Source organism: Paroedura picta, chromosome 5 (genome assembly GCF_049243985.1).
Source record: "Paroedura picta isolate Pp20150507F chromosome 5, Ppicta_v3.0, whole genome shotgun sequence".
NCBI lineage: Eukaryota > Metazoa > Chordata > Lepidosauria > Squamata > Gekkonidae > Paroedura > Paroedura picta.
Genome location: NC_135373.1, coordinates 82,868,443 through 82,892,966, shown reverse-complemented (window position 1 = coordinate 82,892,966; position 24,524 = coordinate 82,868,443). Strand labels below are relative to the sequence as shown.

Sequence of the window (24,524 nt, the reverse complement as noted above, 5' to 3'; positions counted from 1 at the left end):
TAAGGAGAAATGATGAGGAACTGATAAGGTAGTAAAGTAAAGAGACTTCTGACAGACCCAGGATATATATGCTGGTGCATTCATGTCTATTTATTCACATGTAAAATGAGGAACTATTCTTTTTCACAAAATTAATTACACCAGTGAAAGGAGCTAAAGCCTTTCTCACCCTGCTTAATTACTCCATCCCTTAAATCATTTTTCTCAGCATACTCATTTCTGCTAGCAGTGCTGGGCTGGGAGAAAATCATTTCAGACAATGGAGCTCAGTAAGGAAAGGTGGGGGGAGTAGCAGGATATAGTTTCTCTCATGTATGTGCTCCATTTTGTATTTTAAAAGACTCCTCTTCCACTACCTCATATGATTGGGCAGATGTGCGAATAAATACATGCAGCTGTCCGTGTAGTTTGGTACTCAGACTCCTGAAGGAGTGAAGTGCTAAGGTTTATAATGATAAATAAACAATAGGCAATATTTTACTATATAACTAACAGACATTACATAATGGTTTTAGATTCCAGTCCTACCACTAAGATTTTTAAGTTCTATTGATTTTAGTGTTTAACTAAAATCAACAAAATTCAAAAGGGCTTAATTCAAAATACAAGAACATTTCTGCAGCTTAAATTCCATTAAATGCCCTCACAAATAAAATGGCCCTAGAATACCTCTTAAAAACGTCTAAAGAAATCACAACTCACCTCTTCAAGGAGCCCTTCTACAAGGTAGGAGTCACCGTAGAAGAGGAATAGGCCCTGGCAAGTACCATGTGGGCCTCCATAAGTGGAGAAACACTAGAAGATGGTAACCAGAAGAACACAGCTGTTGTATTGGAACAAATGGTGCATAGAGATGGTTCATCAGATATGTGGGTCCTAAGTTGTGAAGGACTTTGAAGGCCATTACTAGGACCTTAAATTTAACTCTGAAATAAACCAGCAGCCATGTAGCTCTTTTAAAAGAGGCAAGATGTATTCCTGTCATCTATCCCCTAATAGTAGTTGGGCTGCCATGTTCTAAACCAATTATAGTTTCTGGGTTGTATTACAGGGCAACCTAGCATACATGCTCCAACATAGAGCTCTGCTGTAGTTTGTTACTGTCCTTGAAAGTGTAGAGCTATTTCTCTTCAGGTTCAGCTTTTGCCCTTCTAATATGGGTTTCTTTTCCATAGCGCTGCAGAAACGCTGTGTGCTTTCACTGGGCCTTTGAATATGTTAGGTTCAGTATCTGACTGAGCCACCCTAGACTTTTATGGTCAAATTAAACAGAACTGTTCTGCCAACGCTGAAATGACTCACGTCTGCAGAAATTTCTTCTGTGTCAGCTGGTGAAACAGGAAACCTGGTAGGCGTTAGAAAAAGGACAGGAAAACCTGCACTCTGTACATGTGCTCTAAAGGTCACAATAGGTCACATATTTCGTATAAGAATGAAAATGCATTGACTGCAGGAGCAAGATTCTTACTAGCTTATACACCTTAAGAAGCACGTTGCTCAGTCTAAATTAAACCCAAGGCTAAAGCTGCATATGCTGTGAGTCACTGCTAACAGAATATGACTTGAAATGTTCATTGCAAGATGTGTAGTTTGCTTCAAATACAACAGCCTCCCTGTAAACATGGTAGGTTTTTAAAAGCTGAGTTCTTCTCCTGTATGTCTGCAACCAAGCTAGATGAACTGTTATTTTTACAAAGCAACAAGTATGACCAGAACTGCCTTGATCATGAAATAGTAGGAAAATGTGGAATAGTTGGAACACTGTTTTTAAAAAGTTCAACTTAGCTTTGGCATTTAGACAAAGGAAGAGAGTTCTAAAGTTATAGAGCATGAAGAATGTCAACCTATGTGCCTATGCAGGATAAACCCAGAGTATAAATGACATATTCTAAAATGCAATCTTTGTTGAAAAAGCATAGAATACTTGGGGATTTAAAAACCTAGCATGATTTTATGGCAAGAAAAAACATAGAAAATTGCTTCATAAAATGGAGCATTTTTCAATGTGCTTTCAACAGCACATTTTGTATCAGCTAAAACTCCACAGTTTAGCCTCATATGGCCTAACAAGATATTACATTATCTTTTTATACTCCCCAGATCTGCTGTCAGTCCGGAAGATTGGACCTGTCCTGCAAGTTTTGTGCTTAAAACTCTATTTCCAATGGCAAATGTGTAGTGCATCTGTATACAAAGTTTTTTTTCCCCATTGGGGCAAATAGTGGCTCCCCAGCACCATTTCATGTCAGGAAAACAGCTCAGGGAGTATGGCATAACCCCCCTCTCCCCAAACATCATAATGGCAAGCCCAAACTGGGCTCCTGCCCAGCTTAGAACTGATCTCCAAGGACAGAAATTGCAGTGTACATCTGAGGGATATAATCTGGGATGGACCTGGGCAGAGTCTGCACTTACTTTTTTTATTCCATTGTCAATCCTGTTGAATTCAGATCACTTTGAACTCGGGTCTTCCTCTCCCCTCCCCCTCCCCATTGAAACAGGAAAGCCTTCTGTACGTGGTTAGGGAGGCTCAGAAGGGGGGAGGCAAATGGAGACTCTTTGTTTTCTTGAAGGGGGGGAGGATCCAAGAAGTCAGAGGAGGGAGAAAAAAATCCTTTCTTTTCTTAAAGGGGGGGGACGAAGAAGGCACAAAAAAAAATCCAAGGCCGACAGAAATTGAGAGAAATTAGGGGCTTCTCCTTTGAGGCAGGCTTGTCACATGACCACCTGTAGCCAATCACGGGTCCTCTACCATGGAGGAGAGCCCAGATTCAAAACAATGCGATTTTCTGAATATATTCAGGATTAGCAGCAGTCTGAGATAAAGCACAATAACGGTAGGGTCACTCCGGATCAATCCTTCTTGCTGCAGAAGGGAAATTTAAATTGCCCCAAATCCAAACGGAAATCGCATTCTGTGTAGAGGGCAGGGACTGAATCGATCTGGGGTTGGAATAAAAGCTCCGTGCAGTTTACACCCTGGACGGGAGAAAGTACGGATAAGTCCTTACTGTAGTCTAGATTTACAGTTACAAAGGGAAGTAACTGACACCACTCACAGCCTGACCACTGCCAAAACTATGCCACACCTCCACAAGTCAGCACATAAGTACAGTGTGGGTGAACTGTGCTGTCCAAATCAGTTAACAATGACATCTGGGTTTACCTGCTCAGACTGCTGTCCCTCTTATCATGCTGACTAGTCCCACTATGTAGGGTGGGAAGATGAGCAATACAGGCTCTTCCCCCTTCTTTGCTGCTCTGTGGTGGTGAAATAATAACCATAAAAACCCTGCTGCTGGAGCTGAAAATGATTTGGGGTACATATACATTTCTAGTATCCACTGTCATCCCTTGTCAAATGGGTTTTGCTGTTTTCAAAATAATACAAACAATGCTTGACCATAAGTGAAAACTGGGATGATGGGAGCCAGGGTGAGTGAAGACCCGTCCTTCAGTTTTCTGGAAAAGTCTGTTATCTAGCAGAAAATATTACAAATGGTCACCTTTTTATTCTTTTTTTTTCCAGAGGTGGAATGGTCCAAACAAGTGAACAGTATGAATTTGTGCATCACGCACTGAGCCTGTATGAAAGCAGGCTGTCTGCAGAAGCCATTCAGTGAAACCAAGAAAGAAGGACCAAAGCTTTTTAGGTAATATGTTCTATTACCTACCAGCAGCTTCTTCAAGGAGTTTACAACAGTCAAAGGAGAAGTAGCCAACTTGTAAAAGGAATGTGGCCGGTGTTTTAAAAAGCATAAAAGATTGATGGACCGTTGTCTTGAATGTATTGTGAGTCCTTGAAACAGTTTTAATGAAGATTAATGTACTGATGTTACATTTGGATTACACATATAGACATTATGAAGGATTTATTACTGTATTAATGGAATATGCCACACTGAATGTACGTAACATTATGTATGTGTGTTCTACAACAGTTGGACATGGGAAATGCCACTGAGGAGATGTAGACAAATGCTTTTCATGTTTGCAAAGTCTGTCTTGTGAATAGGCTGTCAGATGTTCAGCTGTACCTGTTAAGTGCTATTACCTATTACATGGTAAACTTAATTCAGAGCCACTTACGATCCTCATGACTGAATGCCTCAAGGGATCAATGACTGGTTCAAAAGAAGAAAAGCATTTTAAAAAAACTTATGGGAATTTTTTAAAAACTAGTCAGAAATGAATTTGTATTTTATATGACAACTGTACATGCTATGATATATTTCACATGTATGAAAATTCTGTAAAACATTGTTGAGCACAATGGCTGTGATAAAAAGGGAACTTTTCCAGCATAAGCCCTGTTGACACAAATGGGAGTTATCAAAGAAGTCTGCATTTGAGTGGGGCATGCTGCACCCTAATGCACTTTTTATTCATTTCAGTGGGGTTTATGCAAGTGAATTTCCCAACATATCAAGTCCAGTGTCTGTTATTCAATGTTTATGCATTTATCCAGTGCTGTTAATTGTCTTAAAAGAGGCTTTTTGCTCCAGGACAGAACCCAGTGTATTTGTAAACTCATGTGAGTAATTTTACTTTTGAAAAGAAACTTTGTAACATATTAAATGGTAAACATTTTAAGTATTTGCCAGTTGTTTCCTAAAGAGTTCTTTTTAAAAAGAGAGAGAGAAGCTATCAACATTTCAATTTCTGGCCAATAGAGGATGGATGTTTTGGAGAACACAGAGCCAAAGGCCAGGTGAAAAGTGAAGATTCCAACAACCCACCCCCACCCCCCTTTATGGCAGAGATCTGTTTGCAAAGAAAAAGGGCACGCCTCCTTTTGTTAAGAACTAAGCAAAATTAACTGGGGGACTGTTTGAACACAAAATCTAATAATGAATTTTTAAAAGCAGCAATGTTATCTTTGCTTCAAATAGCTAATAAACTTGATACAAAATATTGAAAGATGACATTATTTTATTGTTTTATTTCACTGATGGCCATCAAAGTTTACTTCTTTCATATATTAAGAGTCAAATGGAGCCCAGTTCTCATATTCCTGCTGGATCAAGTACAAATAATATTGTTTGAGTTTCCTTCCCCTCCTGTCCTTCTTCATGGTACACACAGCAGATAGGAATTGGTATGGAACCAATACAGACTGGGGGAACTTCCATAGTGGCCCTTACGTAGCCAAGGAATGTTCCCTGAGATATTGTCTATGCAATCAGCCAATGCCATCAGCCGCCTGGCCGCATTTGCAGGGCAGTGGAGGGTGGCATTAAAGTGAACTGTTCCCACCAAGACAGAGTCCAACTTGGCAGGAACCCGCTGCCACAAGGTGTGTAATTTTGCATTAGGAGTGGGTTGGGCACAACCTGGGGCCTGGCTATTTAGAGGGTGCGTGAACAGCAAGCTGACCTCTCCACCAGGCTGGGCCTGTAGCTGTTTCGCACCCTCCCTCCCGCTTCTGTTAATGTTTGTGCTGTTCCTATATGTCATGCATTTGTCATTTCGATGTCACATCTGGTGGCTATGGTATGGGTAGATCAGTTTGGGAGCGGAGTCCACGCCTATGTCTGGGGCTCCGCCAGAAGTGGGAATCTCCTTAAGAGACTTTGCACATGTTGGATAGTGGGGCCCTCCCAAGGGTGGGGGGCGGTTACCTGGCATGGCTGGTGGCCAAGAGAGGACCCAATACCAGCTGACGCCTGTGGGTTGTTTTCTAGGCTATACCTTCTCAGGTTTCCAGCAGACCTGATGGGTAGGGGAAGCTTGACCAATGTGACACTTGGACTCTGCAGGCAGGCCTGCTGGAGGTATCCCTCCCCCACCATCCTTGGGATGGATGGAGTGGGGGGAGGGTTGGTGGATCTGCCCAGGGGGAGTTGCCTCCACTCATTTGCATTACAATAAATCTGTGGCCTTTTGCCAAAAAGTGTATGGTGTCTGTCTTCTCTGTGCGCCCAACTTCTCTCCCTGTGTCCTGCAAAAGTTGATCTCAAATTTTTTACCATTGAGAACCTCCTGAAATAATCTTCTGGCTTCAAGAACCCCCAGAAGTGGTGTGGTCATGCAGAATATAGTTGGGAACTTTAGCTGTGTACATGCCCACCTAGGGTCCCTTCCCCTTCCCACCCCCTCCAGGTCCATCACTGGCCATTTTGGGAGGAGATGACAGGTCAACATGACCATATATGGTCATATCACCTGATAAATTTTTAACACATTTTTACAAACATCTAAAAATTAATTAACTCCCACCCATTCAGGAAACCCTTCCAGAGCTGTGACGAAAACCCTGGGTTTCATTAAACCCTGCTTGAGAAAGCCTGACCTATAGAATCAGAACTGCTTTGGTATCCAACACAAAATGTAATACAAAATATAATAACCAAAGCACACACACAGGAAAGTAGCTTTAGCTACCTACCAGAAGAAATGAACCAATCTTTCCTGATAAGAAAGTTTCCATAACCAGCATCCAAGGCACTTTATAACTGATACATGGGTACATCTTGCACACTTGCACATATAAGGCACAGTGACAAAAGCACCTGATTCCAGAGAATCTCTAATGTGTACAGCTCTGCTCTCAGAGATTAAGAGATGCCATATGAAAGCTTTTCCATGATGTTTTGGGTAACACTGTTAAGTCAGAACAGGGCCCATATGATAATCTATGCTGATTATTATGCATTCTGCTTCTGGCTAGTTGCCTCATACAAAAAGATCAGAGATAAGAGGATTGTATGCTTATACTAACATAGGGTATAATGATGTCCATTAGTTTAGATGGTGTTAGAAGGGTACCAGCCAGATTTAGGAATGATAGATCCATCAATGGCTGTTTACCATGACTGCCACTTGGAACTTCTATTTTCAGAGGCAGTAAATCCGAGGAATGCTAGTTAATGGGAAAACTACCAGTGGTTTGGCTTTGGCCCCTTGGTTTCTATGAACTGTTGGGAGCACCCAGTGGGCCACTGTAGAAAACAGGATGCTGGATTAGATGGATCGTCAGCATAATACAGGGCTCTTCTTATGTTCTTCCAATTCCCAGGTCATTGGAATTAAAGCAAGCAACATTATTTGAACTCATAATGTAAGAACATTAAAAAACTTGGAATGTTGGTGCAAGAGTTGTCTTCATCCTTCTGATGTATGGAACATTCAAGGATGAGTTACATGTGGTATCTAATCACATGTGTTCCTGGATAGAGTCATAAGCATATCATTACAAATGCTGGTGATGTTTACAGGACAGGACAGTATATATTTATGTAGCCCAATCACAATCACCTGCAGACACATAGTGGGTTGCAGACAAGCAATTAAATGAAATTATAGTTCCTTTTCCCTAGCTAAAACTACTGAGTTTCAAAGGTGTTCCAATACTGTATTTGTTTTAAAATCTATGTATCCCACTTTTGCTTGGATTTTCCTAACTGGAACAGATATCCAGCACATACCAAAGCATCAAAGTACAGAGTGGTGTAAAACTCCCCAAAAACAGTTGAATAGAAGGAAGTGTTCGTCACTGACTTTTTCCTCCTGTGAAGGCACATTTCCTTCCTAGGCTTCGCTTCACTTATCTGGGGTATGCTTCTTTAAAAAAAAAAGAAAGAGAGAAAGAGAGAGCAGCAATGGGAGTTGCTAGAGGGATAATGGAGACTTTATTTCACGTTCTAATTTCTACCTGCCTGGCCTTTGCGATTTGTGGTAAGTACCATTCCTTTTCAGTTACATGCTTGTTCCACATTCTGGCTGTGTTTCCCAAATGATCCTTGAAACTTCCCCATGATGCTGAGAATTACTTCAGTTTATGTGAGAAAAGTTGAGGGCTGGGCCAATAAAATACAAACTGGTTTAGCTTCCGTTCAAAAAGAAAATAAGCTTTCTTTTTAAAAATAGTATCATCATTCTTTGTTGAAAATATGTCTGGACACTCCATTTTGTCCAAATCCATGCCTGCTCTGTCAAAATTATGCAACTACAAGTTTACAGATAAGGAATTTCCTATAATTCCTTACTCCACAACCAAGAAGGGAAAGCAGGCACAGAATTTAAAGCTTTAGCTATTTTGCAGGCAACTGGTATTTTTTTACAAAAAGTCCAAAAGATTTGTGCAACAGAAATTAACACTAAAATTGTATGTTTTTATGGTGCACTATAGTTAGAATAGGTTTTATTTTAGTGATTTTCCCGAGTCTTACTGCTGTGAGCAATCTGGTCTAAACTGCAAAATTGTAATTAGGAACTTCAGTGCAATTAGAAGCATAAGTTAACAAGTCTGTGTGAGTAGATATATCCCCCATATTTATACAAAATATGTGGAGCACAAGCATACAGATAAAGAGGCAAACAGATTTTGGAAAATATCCTTTTCCCAGTAAATGGATTGCTTTAATAGAAAACATTTTCAAAGGCATCGTAGATGCATTGCTCAGAGTGTCAGATTAGGATCTGGGAGACCCAGGTTCATATCTCCCATCCACCACGGAGGCTTGCAGGCCTTTGGCCTATCACACATTTCAGCCAAACCTACCATACAAGGCTATTGTGAGTATAAAATTCACCTTGGGTCTCCGCTAGGGAGAAAAGTGGAGTATAAATGAAGTAAATAAATTTGCTGTAAAGTTGTGAAATAAAAGTGCCAAAGATCTTTGACAGCTTTTAAAACTCCATGTTTGCACATCTGTGTATAGAACTGTGAAGGATACCAAACCAGAAATATCATGCCAAAAGGCAAAGGTCATAGGTATAGTTTACTGAATTCTTAAATCATGGTGGTGATGTTTCCTAAAAGATATAATCTGTACTTTTTCATGGGCTCTTCACCTTCTAGGAGGGTTTTTGATTCTCCATGAGCGAAAACAGCAGTGTATTTATGAAAGTCACACAATAGCACAAGTGGGCAACTGCAACTTCACCAATCTAAACCAACAATGGAAATGGATGGACGAGAAGCTTCTCCATGTTAGATCTGGCCAGTGTCTAGCTGTCACAAAATCCTATGCTGCACATTCCCGCAGAGTGATCATCACCAGCTGCTATGAGGCACCCAAGTGGACCTGTCATAGCAAAGAAGGGCTCCTTGAGGTGAAAAACAGCTCCCTATTCCTCCAGAAACAAGGCTCAAATGTAGTAGTGAGGATGGGTAGGAAGTACCCCCATAGCTGGATAAAAACTGATGTCAACAAGAAGGGACAGACTGTCCATGAAAACCTGTGCTCCAGTAAAGGTAAGCAACTTCTCTCAAGAAGATTCCAGTGAATTATCAAACAGCAAACATGTGTCCTGGTTCCATTATGCCCATGTTGGATAATGTACTTTCAATGTGCTTTTGCGGCTGGATTTTCCTGTGCAGAACAGGATAATCTACTTCTAAAGTGCTTTGAAAGTGCATAATGGGCCCTGAACTTACTGATGGTTGAAAGAACAATGACATTTCATTTATGGTGACAGATTTGGGGAGAATGAAATGCCATTTGAGGTAATTTATGAAGAATCCTTTAAGGATCATAATAAGAAATGTATTCCTTACATGTGTATACATTTGTTTACCTGCTATATATTTTAAAAGTGAATGTTTGCTCCTTCTGCCCCATTTTTCCAAGGTAGGTTTAGCTTTGTAATTTTATTGGGAATGGCAGGAATATATGTTTCAAGCATCCTGTAACTGAACATAAGAATCATCCAGCAGCCTCAGCCTATTCTGTATACAATAAATAATGCACTTTCAATGTAGATTTTCTATATGTAGATTTTCCTGTTCTGCACAGGAAAATCCAGCTGCCAAAGCACATTGAAAGTGCATTATCCTATGTGTGCGGAATGGGACCTCCTCTTCACACATTTCAACATTAAAAATGAGTCCCTTCTATTTTTAAAAAAGCCAAGATCAGTGATGATTAATAGGCAACAATATTGCATTCTTGCCCTAACAAATTACATTCCTCTTCATTTAAAGCTATATATTTTGTAATTTATTGATTTTTATGGATGTTTATGTTATGAAGTGTCCCAAACTCATTTTTGGGAAGAGGCATAAATAAATGATGCTAGTATACCAACATGTGACTGTAAAATGAGGCTGGACAGCTCTTCTGCCAGCAGAATGAACTAGACTGCCAATGTGATGTTCAGAATAGTGTGGGACCCGGGTATAGGACACCAAGGTTTGAATCCTTGCTGGGTGACCTTAGATACATCATATGCTCTCAGCCTCACAGGGTTGATATGAGGATAAAATGGAAGAGAGGAGAGAAAGACACAGGATGTAAGTAAATAAATATTGGAAACTTGTATGGTTGCATTTCAATATCACATGCATTTCAATATCAGAGAGAGGTTCCACTAACACATCCACTAACTGTCTGATATCACAAAGAATGGGACAGTCCCCATTTGTGTAGGGCTCCATGTGCAGAAGCTCCTCAGAAAAGTTTGTTCTTCTTCCATCTTAATTGTCAGTTGTCCTATTCACCAATCAGTGTATAAACCAAGAGCACCTGAGAAACTGCACTGTCACAAATGTTTTCTAAATGAGTGTCATATTACTTTTAAAGAATGTTTTCTTGTTCTCATAAGCTTCTCAGAATCTTAAAAAACAGAGACTGTTTCTGCACAAGGAATCTGCCCCTGGACAGCCTCTGGTTGCTGGCGGGTTTTAAAGCCCTTTTCACATGATGTTGCCTGCATCCCGAGGCTGTCTGAGGGATGGCTCTTGTTTTGTCCAGATTTGCCTCGGGATGAAGGACATCCCAAAAAGTGGATTTGCCACTTTTTATCTCGCATCCCATTGGTAAGCAACCAGTGAGCAACCAGGTGCTAGCCTGTATAGAGGGGGGCAAGGCATGATAGTCTCTGCAGTGTTGTCCTGCCCTTGCACCCACCCTCCCTCTCCATTTCCTGCTCCAAGTGATTTTTTTAATGGTGCATTGCATCTCGTTGCAGCATGACCACAAACCTACATTGTCAAAGGTAAAATAAAATCTTCTGCAAAGTGTCCACAGTGTTTTTGGGATCAGGTAGGCAAAACACAGCCCCATTTGTGTTTTCTGGAGGTGGGAAATGAACTGGCAAATGGGGGGGGGGGGGGAGAAAGTTCAGCCAAGGTGTGAGGGGGGTGAGAAGTTTGGTATGTTTTCCCTTGTAGCCTCATCAGGAGGCATAAAGCCATAATGGGGCACAGGGAAAACACAGAAGGGGTCTCCCAGGGGAGGGCTACAAACATGAGGTTTACAATCCCACATTTGCAAGCAGGAGGCCCTTTGTGCAGAAACGGTGAGAGAGTGATATAAATCTAGTAAGTAAATAAATTTTAAGTTATGAAACATACCTCTAAAAATATGTGGAAATTACAATCCAGAAAACTAATATGGTAAAGCACAAAAAGCCTTTGCCTAGTTTTCTTGATTTTGTCAGCATCATGCAAATATCAAGATTCAGCATACTGTAGCTTCTAGGTAAGGATCAAACAATAGCATTTGTTTGGGAGTTGAAACAAATATTAATTAAATGTTACACCCTGTGTGTGTATTTCACAGACTAGAATACAAAACCCCCATTTCCACTGTTAGACTTATATTTTTATTTTACAGCTACTCTTCATAATATGAGCATAACTATATTGTAATCGGAGCAGTAACATTATTTGGAAATTGCATATAAATTTCATTTCTATGAGATAGAATTGAGGGCAACAGGTTTGACATTAATCACTTTACTCATATGTTACATCCTCCCTTTGTTTAGACTATAATCTTAAGCAGACAAAACAGAGGATAAGCAAAAAGGATGCAGCATATGCAATAAATGACTAATGCAAGTGACGTACAATGTGATAAGGAAATATACAAAGTATCCTACATGCTCAAGCCATGACCCTTTGAGCTTCATTCTGGATTCAACCCATAACCCAATAGGATCTGTCACATACAAGGGCCTGAGTATTACTAATAAGAACTCTGACATTTTGTTATCAGCTTCTCATATTGCTACATCATAACCAATTTTGAGCTCCTAAGTTTTGAAAATAGCTTGAATGTCAGGTGATGTGTGAAGCTGACATTTGGTTGGCTAAAAGTAATGGCCACTGCCATTTGTGAAGTTCCAACTCACCTTTTTTCTGTTCTGGTTCTAGTTCTTTTAGCCTGGGGAGGGCAGTGGCCTCAGTGGGGTACAATGAGGCCACTGCCCTGACCTTCCAAAGCATCCATTTTCTCCAGTGAAAGTGATCTTTGCAGTCTAGTGAGAAGCTTTAATGCCAAGGGATCCTCAGGTTCCACCTGGAAGCTGGCATTCCTAATGCCAAAGCCTACTGAAATCTCAGGACTCAGGTATGAGAAGGGAGGTGCAGCATTTCTATTGATCCAGAGAGGGTATTTCCAGGTCCTTGTGCAATAGGGATGCCAGTTCCAGCTTGGGAACTCCCTAGAGATTTTGTGGGTAGAGATTGAGGAGGGAATGGTTTGGTGATGAGAAGGAACTTCAGTGGGATATAACGCCATAGAGTCTACCTTCCAAAGTGACTATTCTAACCAGATGAATTAACCTCTATCACCTGGAGATCAGTTGTAATTCCAGGAGATCTCCAGTCATCACCTGGAGACTGGCAGCCCCACTGTACAATAATGTCTGTCCTTATTTATTTACTTCATTTATACCCCACTTTCTCCCCAGTGGGGACTCAAATCAGTTTGCATAATTCTTTTCTCCCTTATTTATCATCACAACAATCCCAGAATGGGATTAAGCTGAGGGTCTATGATTGGCCCAAGGTCATCTGGCATATTTTCATGGCACATGGGAATTCAAACCTGGGTTTCCCAAATCCTATTCCAATACTCTACCTACACTGGCTCTTAACTATGAACCATTTAAATCTAGAAGATTCAGGGCAAAACTTAGACTGGTTCAAACAAAAAACAAGCACATCGCTTTATCCAGTTGTGTCTTCAGACAATTTCCTTCATCCTTCAGATGAAAAACAATTTACTAAGTCTATCAGTCATGAAGCTGTAAAAACTGTTGTTGAAAAAGCATAAGACTGAAAAAATGCTGTAAAACACAACATTGGATGTGTGTGTGTGTGTGTGTGTGTGTGTGTGTGTTTAAAGCAGTCTTCATACTGCATAATCCAATTTGATATATGCAGATTAGTGGGTTTTATATGAACAAACATGTATTTATTTTAAAGTATTTAAAAGGTGTTTTATGATTAACAATAATTAAAATAAGCAACTGTCCATATATGACATAATAATCCTTGATAAAATGCTGCCCACCACATTTTCTTTCAAAAATCCAGTGAATTCTCATACCAGTTTTAAAACAATTTTGAAAATAGCTGCAGCACTAATTAAACCCACAGACATCAATGGAAAACTTAAAAATAACCAGTGGCAATGGTGGGGGTAACAACACACCCCTAAAATGCAGACAAATTAAACAAAAAAAAATCTTAGCTTGATACTATAGAACAATGGAAAGTGCTAGGCACAAGGAAAGGCTAGAAGACAGCCACCAAAAAGTCCTTGGATCTGGTACTTTTCAACATTTTCATCAAGGGAATAGAGGGACTACTCATAAAATCTGCAGATGACACCAAATTGGAAGAAGTAGCAAACATCTCAGAAGATATAGAGTTCAATGAGATCTGAACATGCTGGAAAAGTGGGCAAATGAGAGCAAAATGCAATTTAATAAGGAGAAGTGCAGAGCTCTACATTGGGGTTACAAAAATGAAAAGCACGGTACTGGATGGGAGATACGCTTCTTGGTAGCAATGTATGTGAATGAGATCTTGGGCTATTTATGAACTAAAGATGAGTAGACAGTGTGATGCAATGGTAAAGAAGGCAAATGCAGTCTTGGGCTTACATCAAACCGAGGGATTACATCAAAATCATAAGATGTCATAGTCCTGGTGTATACCACATTGACCGGACCACACCTGGAGTACTGTGTGCAGTTTTGGAACCCTCATTTCAAAAAGGATGTGGATAAAATTGAGAGGGTGCAGAGGAGGATAATAAGGATGATCCAGAGCCTGGGCACCAAGCTCTATGAGGAAAAGTTGAGAGAATTAAGAATGTTCAGCCAGGAGAACAGGAGGTTGAGCGGGGGCATGATTGCTGTCTTTAAACATTTGAAAGGTTGTCACTTAGAAGAGAGCAGTGAATGGTTCCTGTTAGCAGCAGAGGTTAGGACCCACAGTAATGTCTTTAAAATATGTGTAGACTGGTACCAGCTAGAAATCGGGGGGGGGGGGGGGTTACATCAGAGTAGTTCAGCATTGGAATAGGCTGTCAAAGGAGGTATTGAGCTCCCCCTCATCGGCAGTCTTTAAGGAAGAGCTGGATGCTTTAGGCTGATTCTGCATTGAGCAGGAGATTGGACTAGATGGCCTGTATAGCCCCTTTCAACTTTAAGATTCTATGATGGGGCTGTGGGATTGTAACTGCGTTTGATGCGGGGCCTGTGTCACACACAATAAAGACCTTCCATGGAATTTAATCAACATCCCAGAATTTTTTCTTCTATAGAGAGGAAAGATTATAGTCAGAATAACAGCACTAGATGTTCTTCTAAGGGAAAAAGTTCTTCCTGAAGAGTTTAAAATACATGATAGATTAGCATGCTGCAGGGCTTGGAACAAGGGAAGCTTTTAATTGAAAGGGGACCCACGCCTTGAGGAAAGAAAGTTTTATTTTGTGGGTTTCATTAAACATGTATGTCAGTATTTTTAAAAGATGTTCATTTCAGGATGAAAGTTCACAGGCTGCTCCTTTTGGCAGGGGAGAAATCATAGGCTGGCATTCAAAGACATCATAATTACATGCTAAGCAATCATATTTGGAAACATCTGCTACTGCTAACCCAGTCATTATGACTTTTTTAGAGGGTCAGTGAGCTAAAATTGCTATACGTGGCAACCAGCCTAGTGTTGTGGCAGCAATACAAGGCTTTGCCATATATGCAATCCTGAACATGCTGTAGAAGGGCATGAAGTTTTCCATGTGACTAAAATATTCCTATTCTAGACTGGATGTAAGCATATAAATGTAGTTCTGAAGGTCACAGAACACCACAGACTGAACCTCCCCAGCCACACAGAAAGAAGGCTCAGTTTTATTACCAGTGATAGGAAATGTGGGATAAAAATGTGTAACAGTTTCTTGCCACAGTCTAATTGCAACGCTGGCATCTTTTAAAAGATAAGTGATTTTAAAAGATAAACATAATCATGACCCATTAAAAGACTGAGGGCTGTGCCCACCAGAAAGCTGCTTCCTGTTCTGAGCTGGCAGGAGAGTCTGCTTGGGAAAGTTCTCAATAATCTATTATTATAAAACAGACCAACACAAATAGGGAGCAATGAAGCTGACCCACTCAACCATGTATGGCTGAAATCAAGAGGAGCTTCCTGCTGAAAAGCAGGAAGACAGGCAGATGAACACCTGCTTCTGAGTACACATTTTCCCTATCTGGAATATAGGAAGCCCCCCGTTTAAATGCTAGCATTCACACAAGCTCATTCTGGTCACAACTCATAGACTCCTGGGGGCTTTCCAGCCAGCTTGGTGTAGTGGTTAGGAGTGCGGACTTCTCCCCAACATGCAACCAGTTGGGTGACCTTGGGCTCCCCAGAGCACTGATAAAGCTGTTCTGACCAAGCAGTGATATCAGGGGTCTCTCAGCCTCACCCACCTCAAAGGCTGTCTGTTGTGGGGAGAGAAAAGGGAAGGTGACTGTAAGCCGCTTTGAGACACTTTTGGGTAGAGAAAAGCGGCCTATACGAACCAACTCTTCTTCTTCTTCTTCAACATATAAACATATCCTATTCAACATCTTCATGCGCCCTCTTGCACAACTGGTACAGAAGTTTGGGCTGGGTTGTCATCAAGCCGCAAGGGAGTGGCGGTCTATAAATCTAATAATAATAATAATAATAATAATAATAATAATAATAATAATAATAATAATAATAATAATAATATGCAGATGACACCCAGCTCTTCCTCCTGATGGATGGCCGCCCTGAATCTCCCCCAGAAGCATTAGCCAGCTGCTTGGAAGCAGTGACGAGATAGCTCAAGCAGAGTTGTCTGAAGCTCAATCCTTCAAAGATGGAGTTCCTGTGGCTGGGTAGGAAGGGCCCATGTGAAGAAGCGCATCTGCCCACCCTGGATGGTGTGCAGCTCTCTATGACTCACTCTGCCAGGAATCTGGGCATGGTTCTGGATGCTTCCCTCACAATGGAAACCGAGGTCACAAAGGTAGCGCAGCTGGTGTTTTACCATCTCCGCCAAGCCAAGCTACTAGCACCCTATCTGGCACCGGAACACCAAGCCATAGTGATCCATGTGACGATCATCTCTAGACTGGATTTCTTTAACTCAGTCTACGTAGGCCTGCCCTTAGCCTTTACCTAGAAATTACAGCTAGTCCAAAATGCAACGGCCAGGATCCTCACAACAACACCGTGGAGGTCCCACATCTGGCCCATTCTCCATTAACTGCAGTGGTTGCCAATTGAATTCTGAATCAGGCTAAAGGTTCTGGAAAATACCTTCAAGGCCATACGTGGTCAGGGCCCAGTATACCTAAGGAACCGCCTCCCTGCCTATGCCCCCAAAAGAGCTCTGTGCTCCACCGCTACCAACCGGCTAATGATCCCTGGCCCTAAAGAAGTCCGCCTGGTCCCAACCAGGGCCAGAGCATTCTCTGTTCTGGCCCCAACCTGGTGGAATGAGCTCCCAGAGGAGATCAGGGCCCTGACGGAGCTTAAAGAGTTATGCAGGGCCTGCAAAAGGGAGCTCTCCTGCCAGGCATTTGGCTGAGACCAGGCATAACCAACAGCGAGTGAAGGGCCCCTGCTCCCTCCCTCCCAGAACTCCATCAGTGCGCTTTGAACCTGTTTGCACTATTGCATTGTTGCATTGTTTGCACTGCTTGCACTGTTACAATTATCAGTTATTAGTATTAATGTTCCAGTTATTTATATGTTATAGATTGTTTCATGTATTGATTATAACTTTTATGTAAACCGCACTGAGCCTCCGGGGAGGGCGGTATATAAATATAATAAATAAATTTAAAAAATCAATAAAATAAAAGAAATCAACAGCATTGACAGACTAAAAAATAGAAGCTGTGATCTATCACTTCTTGTCTGCCTGTAAAGATGGTTTTAAGTTCACCTTTGAACATTCACAAAGTATGAATTGAACATCTACCGTGCAAAGTAGAAAATTTTTACCCAGATACCTGGAATAAAATGTCTAAAATCATGAAGGATTCCGTTTTTAGGCAAGCAACTGCACTCCTCCTATTTAAAAATGTGTTTAGCGATCAGTTAATTCAGTTAGAATCTCAAAAGGGTCCAGCACTCGACCATCACAAGAGCTATATGTTAAAAAGACTTGACATCAACTACATAACAAATTCTTGGTTGGGTAATATTCATGTTCATGAAAAAGATGTAATGACTATGTATTGTTTCTAAATATGTTTAGGACTGATTACATTGACTGTTTTCTATTTGTCTTAGATTTCCAGATTGAGGAAACATTTCTTCAGAGCACTAGAAATACACCCCCTCCATTGAATTCTGTCACATATAGTCCACAGAATTTTCTTGGCACTAGTCCAGTTATTTTCATCAAAAAGTTTACAGAAAGCAACAATAAAAATACGGACAAACACACTCTAAGCCAAAATTTACTTGGAGTGACAGAAAAACCCTGGATTCCCACAACAATCTATCACTTCTCTAGCACCACAAGACAGGTAAGATAAGCTGTTAACTGAAACAGTTTGCAGTTCACTTGCTGCTAATCTAAGGACAGAAGCTCTCAAGAACAGTGAATGTGAAGTTGCTGAAAGAACTAAACAACTTGTGTGCCACCTTCTTTGAGGAAGGGTCATTTGGGGAAACCTTACAACAAGCTTCCTCAGTCAGGGTTTCATGAAACCCTGGGTTTTCTTGGCAGTCCTGGAAGGGTTTCGTGTATGTGAGTCAACCCCCTCTCAAAATGGCCTGTGATGGCCGGGAGGGGATGGGAAGTGGAAGGGCTCTGGGTGGGCGTGTACACAGCTATACTTTCCAGCCATACTGTGCACAATCACACCACTTCTGGAGTTTCTTGAAGCCTGAAGAATGTTTCAGGGGTTTCTCAACAGTAAAAAAGTTGAGAAGGGCTGCCTTACAAGAGAGGACTGCAGGTATAATATAGCTAAGAGACAGGGAGAACAGGGGCAAGGATGCTGAAGGAAGGGTAAATACATAAAGGAAACTGGGGGAAAGGAAACTTCACAGTAATTAAGATTTGGGGAAACAATCTGGTGAAAGCCAGAGAAAAGAGTGCTAGAGAGGCTGGTCAGACTCTTTGTTCATCATCTTCAATCTCCTGTTTTCCTCTAATTGCCACTGCAAATGCATCAAGAACAGATCCTCCTCAAGGAGGTTTTCTCCAGGATATCCCACCTCACCTGCCATCTACCATTATTGTCATTGCACAAGTGAATTTTAACACTATAGTGACATACCTACTATCAGTCATTTTTTAAAAGGCAAAAAGCCTTTTTGTGAAGAGCATGTGAGGGAGGAAAATTGACAGGTGTGAGGAGAAAAGGCACTCAGTGTGGTGCTAGATCTGGTTGCAGAAATCCATGCTTTCCCTTCCACTCTTTCCCCAAACTCTTTTTTGGCAACTTTGGAGAAACCCACAGCAGCCAGGAAAAACCTGATGCAGAAGCCAAAATAAAAACTGCTGTGGTTTGTGGAGGAGGGGAACATAGAATTACTCTGGTTGTTTCCATGTGAATTCAGCCAGCATGACTAAATAAAATGGAACAAAATGGTATCTTGAAGAACAGGAACTTGAGGATGTGATCAATGGTGAAGGCTAAGAAAGTAATAATACATGGAATATGTATTCTTGGTGGCAGCAATTGAACATAGAAGGGAAAAGGCTTTTGTTGTATTGTATTAGAGAAAGCAGAATAGACGCCACTTCATCTAGCAGCACAGAAAAGGCAATGCATGAAACATTGGAAGAAAGGGCATGGGAAGACTCACACTTCTTGTATCAAGGCTCACTGTTTCCTGCAGAAGCCCTACTTTTTAGGCAAGTAGAGAAGACTAAAGAATGAAGGTTATTATTCTAGTAAGGGTATAGTGATAAAAGTGCAAAGGTAGAATATGTCAGTCTCTTAGCAGTTATTTATTTATTTAAATTTATTATAGACCAGTGGTACACAACCTTTTACAGGCTGCGGACTGCCGGCGGCAGGGAGGGCAATCGGCCGGCTGCGGAGCTGCGCACGCACGTTTGCGCCATGCGTGGCACTTCTGTGCATGCACTTCTGCACATGCACAGAAATGCTGTGCATGCACTTTTTTGGTCGTACATGCACATTGTGCATGCGCAGCCCTGCTTCCCTCTCCCCCCCCCCCCCCACAAAAAGAAGCTTGCCAGGCCACAAGCTAATCGGCTGCTTTTGCAGCCAATTTGCTTGCAGCCTGGGAAGTTTCTTACTGTGGGGGGGGGGGGTAGGGAGAGGGAGACGCAGCCCGGTGCCAGGGCCTTCGCAGCCCAGTACCAGGCCACGACCCGGTGGTTGGGGACCACCGTTATAGACCACCCTCTCCAGAGGCTCAGGGCGGTTTACATAGAACGTAGAACAATGCAAGGAACTTTGTTTTTCCATAACGTATAGCTAACCACAACAATAATAATATTAACATTAATAACTGTAATAAAAGTAACTATAACAATGCAAACAGGTCCAGGGCAGAACGCATGAGTGGATTTCTGGGAGGGAGGGAACAGGGCCCTGTAGATGTTCCTGGTTTCACTTGGCCTCAACTGAATGCCTTGCAGAAGAGCTCCCTTTTGCAGGCCCTATGGAACTGTTTTAACTCCGCCAGGAGTAATGCATACGTATCTGCTTTAAAGGGATCATATTCTAGAACATTCAGAGATGCAATCTGGTTTAGAGCATTGATGTGTTACATAGTGAGATGCTCTATGTTCATGTGTCCGACTTTAGGGACTTGTGGCTGATCATGGTATATGGCAATTTGCCACCCACCAAGATACATTTATCCATCCACAGTGAAGAATGAAAGTGCATGTGTATGTTTAGTGTTTATTAATGTAAAGAACAGTAATACTTATTTATGTACACAATGAAAATCTGGATTCTGCAGTTGGAGGGCAGTCTGTTTTCAAGGGACAATGGATGTTGTGTGGTTGTTTTGCTTTTAATGTTTACTTTAGAGCAACCTTGGGTTGCAAGTAAATCTACAGCTTGAACTTTTAAGAGTATGGGAAAAAACTATACAAAGACCATTTCCTCCTGATAAAAATGGGGGAGAGCTGGTAGAATTTTTTTAAAATAAAAAAGCTAGGAAACCTTGGGAAAGGATCTGAAAGAGACTGATATTTCCATGCACTTGCTAAACTTACTCCTAGCTCTTTCCCTCATTCTCCTGTCTTAGAACCTGTCTCAGCAGTAATAGCTATTTGCACATCTACCATATCTATTAAGCACCAGTTCTCTCTTTTAAGATTGTTACTCTATTAAAAACATCTCTATCTCCTCCCCTTAGTCTTTCTATTGCATTTGATAAAAATATAATTAAAGGATAGTCCAGCTGTGTCTTTTCAGATTTCACATTAGCAGCTCTACCCCTTTATTATTTTTCCTGTTTTAGGGCAGTTCCTATGACCATATAAACTGAATCTACTTCATTGTCTTGGTGCTGGGCCATGCGCAGCCAGAGCTTGGGATATCTGAGGGACCACCTGCCTGAATATACCCCCCCAAAGGACCTTAAGATCATCAAATAAAAATAAATTAATGATCTCTGGCCCAAAAGAAGTACATCTAGCCTCAACCAGGGCCAGGGCCTTTTCTGTCCTGGCCCCGACCTAGTGAAATGAACTCCCGGAAGAGCTAAGGGCCCTGATATAACTGGCCCAGTTCTGCAGGGCCTATAAAACAGAGCTCTTCCACCAGGAATTTAAATGGGTCCAATGACCATCTAGACCAGTGGTCCCCAACTTTTTTTCGGCTGGGGACCGGCAGGGCAACTGCTCCGCGCGCACAGCGTGCAGGCGCGTCGAGCATGCACGCTGCACGGCCGAAATCGGACATGCGCGGCACTTTCACGCATGCGCAAAAGTGCCTCGCATGCGTGCATGTGCGGCCCTGATTCCCTCTCCCCCCCTCCCGCAGTAAGAAGCTTCCCGGGCCGCAAGCTTGCGGCCTGGGAAGTTTTTTACTACGGGGGGGGCGGGGAGAAGGAACCGCGGCCCGGCGCCCTGGCCTTCGCGGACCACAGGTTGGAGACCACTGATCTAGACAACTAAACATCAGTAGGTTCCCTTTATATCTCCTCTGAAAAATCAAAAATCAAGATGCTCTTTGTTTTAGTTTGCCCATACAGCTGATTGGCTGTTTTTAGATTTTTAAATTTTATAACTGCTTATAAATTAATTGTATATGTTTTTATGATAATATTGTAAACTGTCCTGAGACAGCAATGCTGGGAGTGGCAGGATATAAATTTTAAAAATTAAAATAAATAAGAGATTGCAAATTCAGTTTTCTTCCAGGCCAGTTTCCAGACCAGACCCCACAACTATTTAAAATTTTATTTGTTTAAACACTACATTAAAAAAGGTAAAGGTATCCCCTGTGCAAGCACCAAGTCATGTCTGACCCTTGGGGTGACGCCCTCTAGCATTTTCATGGCAGACTTAATACATGGTGGTTTGCCAGTGCCTTCCCCAGTCATGACCGTTTACCCCCCAGCAAGCTGGGTACTCATTTTACCTACCTCGGAAGGATGGAAGGCCAAGTCAACCTTGAGCCAACTGCTGGGATTGAACTCCCAGCCTCATGGGCAGAGCTTTCAAACTGCATGTCTTCTGCCTTACCACTCTGCGTCACAAGAGGCTCTTAAACACTACATAGGAGTAAGCAATAGAAGCAAAGAACACAAAACTCACAGTGGTGCCCCCTTCCATTGGTGCCCTAACCACGTGCTTATTTTGCTTAACTAAGGCTACAGGAGATAAAGCTCTAGTTCAAATTAAATGTAAGAATCAAGTTACTGGATGTGGATGGCATACATTAGAGAGCTGACTGAACAAAAGCATACATGTCACTAAATTCAGACTTGAGTGATTTGATGAAGATCGTTGTAACAATTATTTTAAGAAGGGATTGGAGATGAGGAAGTAGCAGGAAACTGGAAATTGTTAGCCTAATTTCTTTAATAGATAAATGGCAAATGCTTACAGAAGAACAAGCCTTGCTAAGGAAAAAAGCATGACCTCTGCAAATGGAAGTCTTGTCTCACTAACATGTTTGGAACATATTTAGAGTCCAGTGGCACCTTTAAGACCAACTAATTTTTATTCAAGGTATGAGTTTTTGTGCGCATGCACACTTCCTCAGATGTCATGTATCGAAGGAAGTGTGCATGCACACAAATCTCAGTCCTTGAATAAAAATTAGTTGGTCTTAAAGGTATCACTGGGCTCTAAATTTGTTCTCATGCTTCAAACCAACACATCTATTCAATTGAAACTAACATTTTTGGAGTTTCTAAAAAATGTTAATAATCATGTAGACAGTGCTGCTCCATCATCATTCATTATATACTTGCATTCACATAAAGCTTTTGTCTTAGCCCAAACTCCTATGAAAATTTAGCTGCTATAAGATAAAAGGCAAAACTTTTTTTATGGAGTTAAAGAAAAGGAAGTAAGGGTAGAACTCAGAATAAACATATAGCTCTCACAAAGGAGTGAACTATTTTTAGTTAAGTTTTATTGTGCTATTTGAAATTGGCTTTAAGCTGCCTTAAAAAGTTTTTTTGAGAAGCAGCTAAGAAATTACCTAAAGAAATATACAGTGGTATCTATCAGATCTGCACTTCAACCAAGGATGTCTAATTATTCATAAATTATCTGAAGTCAGTGGAAAGCAACATTATTCTGGATAGTGAAATTCAAGCAGACTTCAAATATTTCCTAAAGGCTCTTTCCAAACATGATGAACTGGTAATAACAGTGCTATCTGAGTAGAATTACACCCTTCTAAATACTGACTTAAAACAGTTGTAATTCTGTTTCAGATGGCTTTGATGTAACAAGTGCAAAGAAATACACACTTGCGCATGCTGATTGGATCTGAGTTGGTAGTATTTAACGAACAACATCACTTTATTTACAGTCGTTCAGACCAGTACAATATATATTATATTACCCCAAGACATCATAAAATATTAAATGTATCATTGATTTTAAAAATAAAATCATACATGAGCGACAATTTATACAATTATAAGTACATTATCTTTAAAAGGTACTATGTGATTTGATGGCAGCAGCACAGAATTTGGCAGTACAGGGCAGTAATTTGGGGTTTCTTGTTACTTAAACATTTCTTCATCTTATTTCCTGATGTCAAATCCAAGTATCTTCCTAATACAGATTTATTAATTTCTCCTGTATCATAGCGTATATAGGTCAGTAGAGGAAAAAATGTTCCTTTGTTTCCACCTGTTGGTTGGCACAGGGGCAGAATCTCTGGTGGAGAGGGATTTTCTTAAATCAGACTTCTAATACTGCTGTGGGCAGGGCCAAGCATATGGTCAGAGTAAAGGCTCTTCTCTCATTAAAGATAAAGGGCAAGCACCTAGTCATGTCTGACCCTTGGAGTGATGTCCTCTAGCGTTTTCATGGCAGACTCAATACGGGGTGGTTTGCCAGTGCCTTCCCCAGTCATTACCGTTTACCCCCCAGCAGCTGGATAATTATAGTTTCCAAGGAATTAACTATTGCTGTGTTTACTCAATCTATTCTCTACTGCCATTATTGTACTTCTGATGATGGTTATAAAGGTAAGGTAAAGGTATCCCCTGTGCAAGCACCGGGTCATGTCTGACCCTTGGGGGTGACTAGCGTTTTCATGGCAGACTCAATACGGGGTGGTTTGCCAGTGCCTTCCCCAGTCATTACCGTTTACCCCCCCAGCAAGCTGGGTACTCATTTTACCGACCTCGGAAGGATGGAAGGCTGAGTCAACCTTGAGCCAGCTGCTGGGATTGAACTCCCAGCCTCATGGGCCGAGCTTTCAGACTGCATGTCTGCTGCCTTACCACTCTGTGCCACAAGAGGCTCTTTCATTACTGTTCCCAAAATTAAATAGATAAATTGCTGGGGCTAATACATATTTGTTCCTATCTGGTGCCAGGAAGTCCAGGGATTTACTTAAACCCAACATCTTTGATCTTCTGCTTGATGATAATTTTGGCCTGTTGTGTGTTTAACTCAAGCAATAGGGCCATCAAAAATCCCAGCCTATTTTAGTTCTTACTGATTTGAGCCAAGATGACTGAAAATAATAGTAAAGGATAAGTGATGCCAAATTCATCGACAGATGATTAAGGTTTAGCCATATACCAATGGTGAGCTTGGAAATTCTATCTTCTACTTTCAGCATCCCTGTTTCCAAGTGCACTAATGCAGTTGATACAC

At 41.3% G+C, this 24,524-nt stretch overlaps 3 protein-coding genes across 10 annotated transcripts in view; 2 read left to right on the top strand and 1 right to left on the bottom strand.

Moving 5' to 3' along the window:
• PTPRR (protein tyrosine phosphatase receptor type R) overlaps positions 1 to 4,920 on the top strand; it is a 156,281-nt gene extending 151,361 nt beyond the window's left edge. For all 6 annotated transcript variants that reach the window (XM_077338803.1, XM_077338802.1, XM_077338801.1 and 3 more), the window contains one exon: positions 3,530 to 4,920. In XM_077338803.1, the coding sequence (XP_077194918.1) occupies positions 3,530 to 3,623 (94 nt within the window). In that variant the 3' untranslated portion in view covers positions 3,624 to 4,920. The remainder of the gene's footprint in view (positions 1 to 3,529) is intronic.
• The window catches only part of MYRFL (myelin regulatory factor like), a 512,195-nt gene that overhangs the window by 167,613 nt on the left and 320,058 nt on the right, over positions 1 to 24,524 (bottom strand). The gene's annotated exons all lie outside the window — the stretch shown is intronic.
• The window catches only part of PTPRB (protein tyrosine phosphatase receptor type B), an 81,982-nt gene continuing 65,031 nt past the window's right edge, over positions 7,574 to 24,524 (top strand). For all 3 annotated transcript variants that reach the window (XM_077338796.1, XM_077338795.1, XM_077338799.1), the window contains exons 1-3: positions 7,574 to 7,677; positions 8,804 to 9,199; positions 17,516 to 17,754. In XM_077338796.1, the coding sequence (XP_077194911.1) occupies positions 7,602 to 7,677; positions 8,804 to 9,199; positions 17,516 to 17,754 (711 nt within the window). In that variant the 5' untranslated portion in view covers positions 7,574 to 7,601. The remainder of the gene's footprint in view (positions 7,678 to 8,803; positions 9,200 to 17,515; positions 17,755 to 24,524) is intronic.